A 12,274-nucleotide genomic window follows, 5' to 3' on the forward strand; every position below is an offset into this window, starting at 1 on the left:
ACTTTAAGAATTAAAAGAAAACTTAAAATGAAAGCATGGTTAATATGTACATTACAGAGAAAGTTGTCAATGAGACAGAGACCCTCTGTGTTTCCTCCCTTCCCCTTCCCCCTTCCCCCTTCCCCCTTCCCCTCTTCCCCCTTCCCCCTTCCCCCCTTCCCCCTTCCCCCTTCCCCCTTCCCCCCTTCCCCCTTCCCCCTTCCCCCCTTCCCCCTTCCCCCCTTCCCCCTTCCCCCTTCCCCCCTTCCCCCTTCCCCCCTTCCCCCTTCCCCCCTTCCCCCCTTCCTCCCTTCCCCCCTTCCTGTCTCTTCCCTTCTCTACCTCCACTCTCCCCACCCCTCCCCCACCCTCCTTCTTCCCCCACCTCTTCACCTGCTCTGTGTGCACATGTACATGCTTGCTGGCCACCTTACCTGGCTCATAGCTTTTTATTAAATCAGGGCTCCTGTCATAAGGCATCACGTGTACGGCAAACCTCCACGGCTGGCTCCGTCTATGCCAGACTTTGCCAGTGCTACTTGTCAGAAGCCACAAGGAGATAGTTCTCGTGTATGGGGTGTTTTAGACCTGATTGCTATCCTGTTGTTTGGGGGATGTTTTGTGATTTCCCACCAAGATTCTGTAATTTGTCAATTTAATATTCATATAAAGAATGTTGATTTGGATACCTTCCTAGATTCCCAAAGGAAAGTTTTCTTCTCCCTCCCTCCCTCCCTCCCTCCCTCCCCCCTCCCCCCTCATTTCTTGGCTTCCGTGTCAGTGTCACGGTGTCCTTATTCCGCCTGGTCTACATCTCATGTAGACTTTGTTTACTGTTCTCCCGAGCTTGTGAGTAAACGGCTCAAGTGGAAGGAAGGCTGAGTTGGAGATGAGCGAGACAGTCGTGAAGGCGCAGTATTCCCTGGTGAAGTAAATCCATAGTTTTGGAAGCTACATTATGTTCCTGTAGCTCTTGCATCTACTCTTTAGTGAGGGCATTCAGACTTGCCTGCCTTGGAGCAGTGGGCATCTCAGTTTGGCCATCACTGGGCGTCGGATTTATCCTCCAAGTCTGTATCCACCACCTTCCCCATTCGGTCATTATGACCTGCTTCTACTTCTGTGCCCAAAGCATCATGGTCCTTCGTAAGCAAGTCCTGACAGCTGTGGCGTTGGAACTTGCCTAGTGTGTGCTTCTTTCTGTCCGTGTTCCCTGTGGCACGGGGACCTAAGCGCTCGCAGCCCCCAGGTTGTTGCAGCAGCTCCTAACGCGGGCCCTGCTTGCCCCTGTGAGCGATTCCTTGCACAGCACGGCAGACCATGTCATCCCTTGGATTCATGGGAATAAAGCTGGGGTCTGTCTCTCCTCGTCAGCCTCATCTCTTCGCATTGCTCCAACTCCGTGGTGTCGAGGTCACTGTCCTTTGGATATGGCAGTTATATACTAGCTCACAGATCTATAAATCATTCCTTCCTGTATATGATGTAATCTATTTTGTCCAGGTCTTGCTAGCCCTCTCCACCCTAGGCTCTCTTGATCTGAACTCTGGCTGATCATTCAATGGGAAATGATGTCCTCCACCCCCCCACCCCCACCCCTCTCCACTCCACGCACCCCCACCCCACGCACCATCCCTCTCACTCACACTTCCCCCATACCCGCCCCCCCACTCCCCATGCTCCTCCTATTCCCCATACCCCCCCCCATGCCACACCTCCCCCATTTCCCTAGCCACGAGCTTTTTTATGCCTTGTCATCTTGTTAACTTTTCATATTGTCAGTTTTCATTACAAATGCTTTCAGGACTTCATCTCCCTCATTGCCAGAGTCACCATGCCCAGAACACTGACGAGTCTCTGGTCACTGCTTAGCACCTACGTACCTTTTAAAATGGCTAACTACCTAAATCCTCAGAAAAAGTGTAGTGTGGAAATGCCCTATCCATGCTTTGTTGATGATTAAATGCATGTGCTTGTTCTCCGCACCCCTGGCCCCCTGCCACCACTGCCTCTGAAGTAAAGCTGCTGAGCATAAGAAGACTGAGGCAGAGCAAGTATGAGTCTTCCCTCTCCCCCCCAACCCCTCTCTCCATGCAGGACTTGCAGCTTCTGGAGGACGGGGATCTGACTGTCATAGGAGACCGGGGAGCCACACTGAGCGGAGGCCAGAAAGCACGGGTGAACTTGGCACGGTAACTTGCTATCCCCTGACACTGCATGTGCCTTGATGAAGCTTCAGGAGGTGAGGCGTGTGGTGTCTGCTCACCACGTCAGGACCGTGTGATGCAATGGTTTTCAGTAATTCCCTAAGTACTTCCAATGAGCACCCAATTGCAGCAAGCCAAGCCGTGATCCTTCCTCCAGTGACCAACAAGGTGCTCTCTGCTCTGACTTCTCTCTGCCTTTCAGGGCGGTCTACCAGGACGCTGACATCTACCTCCTTGACGATCCACTCAGTGCTGTTGATGCAGAAGTGGGCAAGCATCTGTTCCAACTGTGAGTTAGTTCTGTCTTATGTCAGCTTGGTGTTCAGGAACCCTTTCATGGCCCCATGAGGGATTTGTAATTTCTACAACTTCCCTCTCCTCTGCTCCCCTCCAGATGACCCATTTGACAAATGCAAGGTCAAGGTAGAAAAATAGAGCAGATGCCGCCAGGGCAGGTTAGTGCACAGAGCCCGTGTGTTACAGTTTAAAAACAGAAGGCACATCCTGTAAGTTTGTCCTCTGGTTCCTTGAAGTTTGTAGTCAAGACACTGGATGACCTGGGCCCTGGGAAGAAGAAAGATGTGCAGGTTTAGAAGGAGGGAAGGGGCTTGGCAGGTTGGTAGTGGGGAGTCAGCACCCTTCTCTCTATAACTCTTGACTGATCGTCTCTCCAAAGTCATCTTTTACTTGGTGTGTGAGGATGGGGTTTCAGTGGCAGTGTGGCATAGGGCCTCCTATGTTAATCGGTAGTCTGGGCCCTTTGGGGACAGTGACTGGAGGATTTCACTCCTTCTGGTAAAAGGAGCAGTAGACACAGAGGTATGAAAGCACAGACAAGCAAGGCACTGAAGGCACTGGAAAAGAGCAGCAAACACACATCTCCCTCAAGGGGGGATATGCATCATACAGCGATTAAAAGCCCCAGAAATGCCAACATGCAGGTCCCAGGCTCTTTAGCTCCTATGTGCCAAAATAAAAGGCAACAGACTGTGTGGCTCACACCATAGAACTTCATCTCTCTGAGCCATGAGTCTGAGGGGAGCGGACACTGTCGGCCCAGCATGCTTTCCCACTTTTTCTTCCTCAGATCTCTTCATCAAAGGACATCAGTCAGGGTGACTGACCCTCGTAGCCACTCTTAACTTTCTCTCTAAAGACTCTGTAATTCATTAAGTGTTGAGTAGATGAGTTTAAGGGATGGCGTTCAGTCTAGAACAGATTTCAAGCGGAGTCAAGATAACAGGTGTCCAAGCTCTGGACTCAACACAAGGTCATCTACTGAGCATGGCTTTCTGGGGCTTGGTGTTCAGAGGAGAGCGACTGCTTCTGTACCAGCATGGGATGCACACGTGTCTGCTGTCGTGGTGATGAAAACATCCTGGACGTGGTGGTCGTGATGGCTGGGCAGCAGTGTGTACTTCACATGCTGTGAATGAGACACTTAAAACAGTTAAAGTAGTGACTTTTATGGCTGGTACATTTTACTATGATAAAAATAAAAATGCATGCCTGGTAGTGTTGAGTCTTTCAGAGTGCAGAAAGTGAGAACAGCTGCCAGTTGGCTTTGACGAAGCTCTCTCATCTGGCCCTCTTTTTCTAACTTGATGGATTCTGGGCAGAATCAGCCCTTGTCACTTGGGTGAGCCTTGAGTGGATCCATTCAGGTTCCCCATCACTTGGAGACTAATTCTTGCTGGGATGCTGTACTGGAGTCTCTAGGGAGGAGAGAGGACCGCATTTTAATTGCTGTGTATCAGGATGCAGATCACAGGGGTGCTCCCAAGTTCCCCTTTGCACAGGGGTGTTCGTAAGGTCTCCTCGAACCTTTAATGTTTTAACGGCTCTGGATAGACACTCGATGGAAGCAAGCTTGTTAAAATTGTTGCTTGCTAATCAGAACCACGTTCTTTGGGGGGAAACTTGGAGCAGGGAGCACGAATGCAATTTAGGAAATCACTCAGCAGCAGCTGGAGAATGTTCTCAACGAGTTAGAAAATTGGATTGAACAATGTGCTATGAAAGATGGCGGCCGTGTCGAGGTTCAGAAACGTGAAGTGTTTTGTGTTAAACGCGAACAAGCCCCTCTTCTGTTTGTCATTAACATTTTACTCCAATCGCGAATATACATCCAAGGTTATTAAGGTTTGCGAGCTTTACAACTAACTATATGTTGCAAACAGAGGGAGGGGAAGGCTGATGCCAGTCTGGTCTAACTGTGGATTCTGCACTGGGGAAAGTCTCAGAATTACAGATGGCTGCCTCTTCCATGATCTCCTCAGGGCTATCCCAGTTAGATCTCCCACACTCCTGATCCTCCTTCATCCTTTGTAGGAGCTACTGTGACAAAATGTCATAACTGGGCAGCTTATAAACAACACACACGTGTTTCTCACAGCCTGAGATGAAGTGCTAGCAGATTTGATGTCTCATGAGGACTTAGCGATTCAAAGATAGATGTCTTCTTGCTTTGCCCTAATGACAGAAGTGGTCAGTGCTTTGGTTCAGGAACAACACCGATCCTGTCCGTGATGGCAGATTCCCTGTGCCTCACACCGTCACACTGGTGATTAGGCTTCAGTGTATGAACACATGGAGAGACAAGGGCGTCAGCATCCAGCAGTGGCTTCCCTTCCTTCCCTGCTTCAGTCTTTTGTATGCTCTCACCGTTAGGATGGAGTTGCTCATTCCAGAACGGGAGACATTGATCTTTGCAGTCTGCCCCACTGCCGATGTCCCTGTAATCCAGCACTCCAGCATTCCACATATGCTGGCATGTTGAATGATGTCACTCCTTCGCAGCCTGAGGACTGTGTCTCAGGAGGAAGGCAACCGGCCTGCATGCCTGCCTCTGTCTTCTGCACCTCCAAGAAGCATTATGGCTTTCTAGAATTGTGTCTGGTAGATTCTCAAAGCCCGTTACCCAGAGCATTCAATGTGGGTTTCTGCATTGCCTTGTCTTCCTGCCCACACAGGCCTGAGTACATGGAAGCTGTCTTAGTTAGGGTTTTCTTGCTGTGAACAGACACCATGACCAAGGCCAACTCTTATAAAGACAACATTTAATTGGGGACTAGCTTACAGGTTCAGAGGTTAAGTTCATTGTCATCAAGACAGGAACATGGCAGCATCCAGGCAGGCATGGTGCAGGAGGAGCTGAGAGTTCTACATCTTCATCTGAAGGCTGCTAGCAGAAGACTGGCTTCCAGGCAGCTAGGATGAGGGTCTTAAAGCCCACACCCACAGTGACACACCTACTCCAACAGGGCCACACCTAATAGTGCCCTCCCTGGGCCAAGCATATACAAACTGTCATAGAAGTATTCCAGAGCCACGACACCCACCAGGGCCCCAGAACCTGCTATATCACCGTGGTTCCTTCTTTGCAGAGAGACCTTCTCCTCCCAAACTTTCTAAAATAGTGGTTTCCATCTTGCTTCTTCTTGTACTCACATGACATCACAATGCATTTTCTATATTTACCGTGTCTCCTCCGCATGAGCCAGGGTGTCACCGGTTTACTTGGCCAGTGGGTGTATCTCAGTACCCAGTACCTGGCACTATGTATGTCAACTAAATAAGTCCAAACACTAATTGACTCTCTCTTTCTTACTTGTGCCCCTGCCACTGCCACTGAGGTATTGTGGTGTTACAGTGGTTTGGTTAGCTCTCCTTGGTTCTTGTTTAGGAGCAGAATTAAGTGGTGAGCCAGTTAATATTGGTTTGACATAGAAAGGCAGAGTGGCATATGTCTACAGAGTTTTAGTAACTTAGGAGGCAGAGGCAGGAGGGATTTTGGAGTTTAGTGTTATTGTTTAGGGCCAATCTATGCAATATACCAAAGACCATGTCTCACTCTCGGGAGTGTGTGTGTGTGTATGTATAAGTGTGTGCATACACACACATGTATGTATGTGAGAGCCTCAAACACACACACACACACACACACACACACACACACACACGCCTAAATATATAAATACAACCCGGTCAGTCTACACAATGCTACACAAGTGATTGTGAGGTGCCCAGCAGCCTACATTGATACATCTATAACACAACTCCTGCACCTTAAAGCTCGTGAACCATCACCTGGAAGCAGGAGCAAACATTGACAGAGCCAGAGGAACAGGAAGTTACTGAGAGATCTCAGCTCCTCGAAATGTCAGAAGCTACACCCATTAGTCCTTCATGGCTGCCTAAACAAAACCTCAACAAGGATGACAGCAGTAGGCACCTAACGCAGAAGGAAGAAGAGCTCAAGAGGTCTCAGCTCTAGACAAAGAGCTGCAGGCTACTACTTCATAATGCTGAGAGCTGGAGAAAGAATCTTCCCCAGGGAAGAGCACAGCAGTTGGTTAACCAGCACCAAATGGTCAGCCCTGAGAGCTTACATACAAGTAACATTACACAGACTGTGCAGGTTGTATTCGTATATTTAGGCATTTGTGTTTGTGTGTGTTTAAGATCTATGATGTCACTAGCTCTGGGTAGTTGACTAGGTTTCCAGTGCTAAGCATCCTTACCCTCCCGTTGAGAGCTCCCCCAGTCCAATTAGAGTGTGGCAGGTCAGTGCTTAGGTATGAGTGCCTCCGTTGCACCCTTAGGCTGTCAGGCCGTGCTGGTTGTCATTGTGTAGGACTGTGGATTGTGTTCCTTCTTTGGAAGTTTGCATAGCATGTGTTTGGAACTTGGAATAGTATGAAAGCTATCTTCATAGAGAGGTAGCCTTACTTTGAAGATCAAGAAACTAAGGTTCCACGAGACTTAGTTAGTAGCTAGTAAAAGCACACAGATTTGAAGAGCTTGATTCCTCGTCTTTCCATGGATCTCTGCCTGACAACCAAAGTCTGCTGGGTTATGGCCTGCAGCCCTGCCAGTCGCTCTGTGTGAGGATTGCAGAACCCGGGGCAGATGCAGGAGCTTTGTGGGTGATGGCCCTTAGCCTGCTCCTCCTCACCTAAAGGTGTGCTAAGGCTGGGCTCTCCTGGGTTCGCTGTGAGCATGTGGGGACACTTGGAAGGCAACAGTCACAACCTCAGAGGTTGTACACTTGAGGCCATTGATGCCTTTTCTTTTAAGATTTGGCAACTTTAGTCCTTAAAGAAGATAATTTGCTCCCAGAATGGGGGAGTCTGATTGTTGCAGGGTCTGGGTGTGGCCTCCTCATTCACTTTTCTGTCCACTGTTATTTAGGGAAAGAGGCTGGTAAATGTACATCAGGAAAAGTTACTGAGGTTCTAAGGGCTTTCATTTACTTGTTTTTTTTTCTTATTATTCATTTTTTTTTGTTTTGTTTTTGTTGTTGTTGTTTTGAGACAGAGTCTCATGTAGCCCAGGCTGGTATCAAACTTGCTAGACAGTGGACGATGTCCTTGAACTCCTGACGCCTCAGCTCTTCACCTCTGGGACTGTAGGGATGCGCCACCACAGGTTGTGTGATGCTGGAGTTCAAACCCAGGGCATGTGCTCAGCCAGCTGAGTTCTATCCCTAGACCCTAAGACTTTTTATTAATTAATGTCTGCATTGTAAGTGCTCACCCATACAGCCATCCTAGCAAGATATATCCACATTTTCATGTGTGATGTAAGTCAATTCCTATATCACAGTAAGATAACTCGAATTTGGCTTGGAGAGATGGCTCAGTGGTTAAGAGCACTGGCTGCTTGTCCAGAGGTCCTGAGTTCAATTTCCAGCAACTACATGGTGCCTCACAACCATCTGTGATGGGATCCAATGCCCTCTTCTGGCACACAGGCACACATGCAGGGAGAACACTGTGTACATAATAAATAAATCTTAAAAACAAAAACAAACAAACAAAAAATCCCCAAAAGACAAGGTGAATGGTACCTGAGAAAATACACCCAAGGTTGACCTTTGGTTCCCATCATAAAAACATGTATATCATGTGCATATAAAAAAAGATAACTAGAATTTTAGTCAAGTTGTGTTTTAGAATACTGTTTTTGTTTACTTTTTTCATGTGCCACACAAATTTCATTTTTTGTCATATAATATATAAATTTGCATAGTTAATTAGCAGTCGCAACCCTTTCCATTGGCCACTTTTAGAACAGGGCTCAAGTGCTTGCTAGTGGGTTTGAACACTTAGCCCAGATTATTAATCTATTTTTGTACGTAATTTTTAAGATTCGATTTTTATTACTTTTCAGTCCTGTGTGTGTCTCTGTATGGCTTGAAGTTGAAGTTATTATAGCTGTTGTGAGCTGCCCAGTGTGGGTGGTGAGGACAGAACTCAGTTTCTCTGGGAGAGCAGTGTCTACTGTTAACTGCTAACCTGTCTCTCCAGCTTGTATTTAATTTGTCTTTAAACATCTTTAAAAATAACACACTGTTGCTGTGTTGTCAGTTTCTCATTATGGCTCGAGCATCTTCTTACATAATGCTTGGGAGAACCCTGCTAATGTGCTTTCTCCTCTGGCGGCTTTCGTTTGCAGGTGCATCTGTCAGACTTTGCACCAGAAGATCACCATTTTAGTGACTCACCAGTTACAGTACCTCAAAGCTGCAAGCCACATCCTCATACTGAAAGATGTAAGTAATTCCTTTTTTAAAAGCAGACTCGGAGTTTGTTAGGAGATTTTAATACAGATTCTAAGCAGTGGCATTCAGAGAAAGAAACACCCCTGAGAAGAAAGTAAATCAGACCCAAGGGCAAGGTTACCAGTTTCTTGTAGGCATGTCGTGGGTGTGAGTAACTTAGATGTCCACTGGACCAGCTATAACCCCAGGTGTGTGGAAACTGAAGCTTCCCATCAGGCTATGCTCCTAGACTCCTGGGAAGCTGGGAAGCTCCCTTTCTCCCTTCATTCCACGTCTGTTTCCTAGAGTTGTGATTCACATCTTTGAGGATATCCAAAGGACCTCTAGAAATATCAGTATGAGGTCTGGGGATGTGGCCCTGTCGGAAGAGAGCATGCCTGGCATGCACGAAGGCCTGGGTTGCGTCCCCAGCAAGCCATACACTGGATGTGCTGGTGCACCTCTGTATTCCCAAGGTAGAGAGGGGAGGATCAGAAGTTCAAGGTATTCTTAGGTAGACAGTTCAAGGCCAGATTGGGATACATGAAACCCTGTTAGCAAGCAAGCAAGCAGGCAGGCAGGCAGGCAGGCAGGCAGGCAGGCAGGCAAGCAAGCAAACAAGCAAACAAGCAAGCAGATGATAATAAGAAAAGCCCTAGCAGGAAGCCGAAACACCAGGAGAGGACAAGTTAGTCCTCATACATACAGATTATGAAATTACTCCCTCAAATTTGCAAGCTCCTCTAGGGAGATGATTTGGAAGTTACTGATATTAAGACGTCTTCCATGTGTCCTAGATTGCCATCTACTGTTTGCCTAAATAGTATCTTTCACAACAAATCCGAGGATGTGTGAGCAGACCCCTTGCTCAGAGCTGCCTGGCCACTGTGGCCACTTGATAGTACCCTGCACAAGTGCTTCCAGGTGCTGATTCATGATGCAGAAGCATGGCAGGTGATCCCCTTGCCACCGTAGGTCTTCATTCCACTCAGAGTGAGGGCGATGAGGCTCAGGGGACAGTGACAGGAAAATAAAATGATGGAGGAGGAGGGACTTCTGCGGCAGGTGCTAGAGAAAGGGACTGCTTGGCGTGTTTGGATGAACAGCATGGAGTCTCCATGTTTGTGCTGAGTGACCTAGGCCTAGAGGGAGTTGGGGTTAGAGCACAGGACAGTGGCTTTGACTGACATGGCCACTGTTGTTTTATACATAGCAGGGAGGGAATGTGGTCTCATCTGAGATTTTTGCCCATCTCTTCCCCCTGCTAGGCTATAGCAGTGACAATTAGAAGTCAGTCTTATAGTTCAGAAGGTCAGAGAATATGCTTAGGTCGGTGAGTCAGTTGCCAAGACTGCTGGGAGCTGAAACTGGTATGCTGGGCAGTTGCTGTCTTGTTGGGCCGCAGCCTGCTGGTGTGTTAGGCCCCAGTGTGACTGCACTGTCTCTGGAAGCCCTGGGGACATCCCTTTCTGGGCCTCTTTGACCCTTGGCCTTCCTTGGCCTGTAGCCATATTCCAGGTTCTGTCTCTGCTGTCATAGGTGCAGGCTGTGTTTGTCCAGTTATTTTCTTACTACTGTACCCTGGTCTAGCATGACTTCACTTTCACTCGATTATGTCGGCAAAGGTCCAATTTCTCAATAAAGCCATGTTCATTAGTCTCTAGGCTGCAGTGTCTTCAGGGATGGGGCCACCATTTAACCCCTGATCCCCTCCCCCGCAAAATCTTACTGAGATCAAAATTAGCAGGAAGTTTTCAGAGCTTCTGGTGACTTGCCGAGTCTCCTCCTTGGCATGCTTACTTTGGTGCCTAGGTGCTTCTCCTCTGCAGTGGGGGCTGGGGGAGTGACGACAGCCCCCTGAGTGCCTACACATGTGGTATTACTTCCTCTGCTTTAGTCAGCATCAAGTTAACCAATGAGAAATTCCAACAAAACCTAACAAAAGAAAATGTAATAAGGCAAAAAAAAAAAAAAAAAAAATCACATTGAAGTTGGACGTGGCACAAGCACCAGGGACCCACTCATTCACACACTCAGGAATTCCATGAAAATACTAAACTGAAATCTATAACATATACACAGAGGACCTGGCGCAGGCCCACGTACGTCCTGAGCTTGCTGCTTCGGTCTCTGTGTGTTCGCATGAGCTTAGTTGATTCGGAGGGCCTGTTCTTCTGGTGTCCTCTAATCCTACTGGCTCTTATGCTCTTTCCCCTCACTTCTGTTTTTCCTGAGCCCCGAGGGAGAGATTTGATGGAGAGGATAGGTCATTTCATGAGCAGGAAGGGTCAGAGACTCAGTGCCTGTGTGGACTCCCTGTTGAAAAGCCCTTCCGGCTGCAGTTGTGGACGGGTACAAGGAAGAACTTACACAACACCAGACACACTGAGACCCCACCTCCCAGGGGTTCCAGAACCTCCCAGGAGCGCCACCCCTAGGACCACACCTTTGATCACACGTCGGGAAACACAAGTGGCTAAGTTATATCTAAACCATAGGATTCTTCTGTGATCCCTTAGCCAAGGATAGAAATAAACAATGCATGCTAGCCAGAGTTCACCATGTTTGAGTGCAGTTCTTCTCAGAGAGGTAGAACACGCATTATTACAGCACGTAGGCTGCGTGACGATAGTAGAGACCCTGCAGAGGTCCTTTGATGCTTCCTTGATACTTAATGCAGCTACCAAAGAGAGGTGAGGAAGCTGTCAATCAAAGTCCCATCAAATAGATTCTCACCACAAAGAAGATTATAGAAGGCAGGATGACTACCCCCTTAGCAACAACTTAGTGTGTCAGCCGTTTCCTATCCCCCTGGGAAGAGGAGCTCAGATTCCTCAAGCTGGAAAACAATTAATTTCATGTGCAGAGAGCTGAATATTCTGCCTGCAGAGCCAGTAGGTATAGAATAGCTTTGTCACCTGTCTGCACATGGGGACTGTTTTCTGACATCCTGCCTCCTGCATATCGTGAGTTTTATTTTTAGTACTCAACAATTTATTTGCCCACTAGCAGAGACCCTGGAGAAATGAAGACCTGCTCTTATTATTAGTCTGGCCCCTGTCTGACAGCACAAAGGATGGCTGCCCCTTTGGCCTCCTCTCAGTTTTTAAAGCTGATAGGGAAGTGTCCTGTCTACCAGAAGTTTCCTCGTGTGTCTTACTGATCCTGAGAGGAAGAGCGTAATTGTGTTAACAAGTGTGCAAATCGATCTTATCTTCTAAGGGCCACAGGATGTGGTGCATCAGAGACAATTCCCTAATTCTTTAGCTGTCAGACTGTTTGAAGCCCACCAGCAATGGGATTTTCCTCAGTGGACCACCTTGACTGGAGGCCGGGGTGGGGGTGGGGCAGAGGACAGGGGAGTAGGTGGGGCCCAGGGCCGTTTTCTATACCCTGACCAGTTTTCACTTCAGAGCTACTCTCCTTTGACTCAGCGCCCTAGGATTTTGCCCAGCATTCATTTGTGACATTAGATCAGTCATTTGGGTCTCTCTTCATGGAATAAAACATCGTGAAGATATTTGCACATCATTTCCTTTGGTCA

General features: G+C 47.9%; 1 protein-coding gene across 1 annotated transcript in view; it reads left to right on the forward strand.

The window, feature by feature from the left end:
• Window positions 1-12,274, forward strand: part of Abcc4 (ATP binding cassette subfamily C member 4 (PEL blood group)) — a 219,035-nt gene that overhangs the window by 86,469 nt on the left and 120,292 nt on the right. Inside the window, exons 12-14 of the mRNA XM_034498607.2 lie at window positions 2,077-2,171; window positions 2,389-2,475; window positions 8,646-8,742. Coding sequence (XP_034354498.1) covers window positions 2,077-2,171; window positions 2,389-2,475; window positions 8,646-8,742 — 279 coding nt within the window. The remainder of the gene's footprint in view (window positions 1-2,076; window positions 2,172-2,388; window positions 2,476-8,645; window positions 8,743-12,274) is intronic.

Source organism: Arvicanthis niloticus, chromosome 3, assembly GCF_011762505.2.
Source record: "Arvicanthis niloticus isolate mArvNil1 chromosome 3, mArvNil1.pat.X, whole genome shotgun sequence".
NCBI lineage: Eukaryota > Metazoa > Chordata > Mammalia > Rodentia > Muridae > Arvicanthis > Arvicanthis niloticus.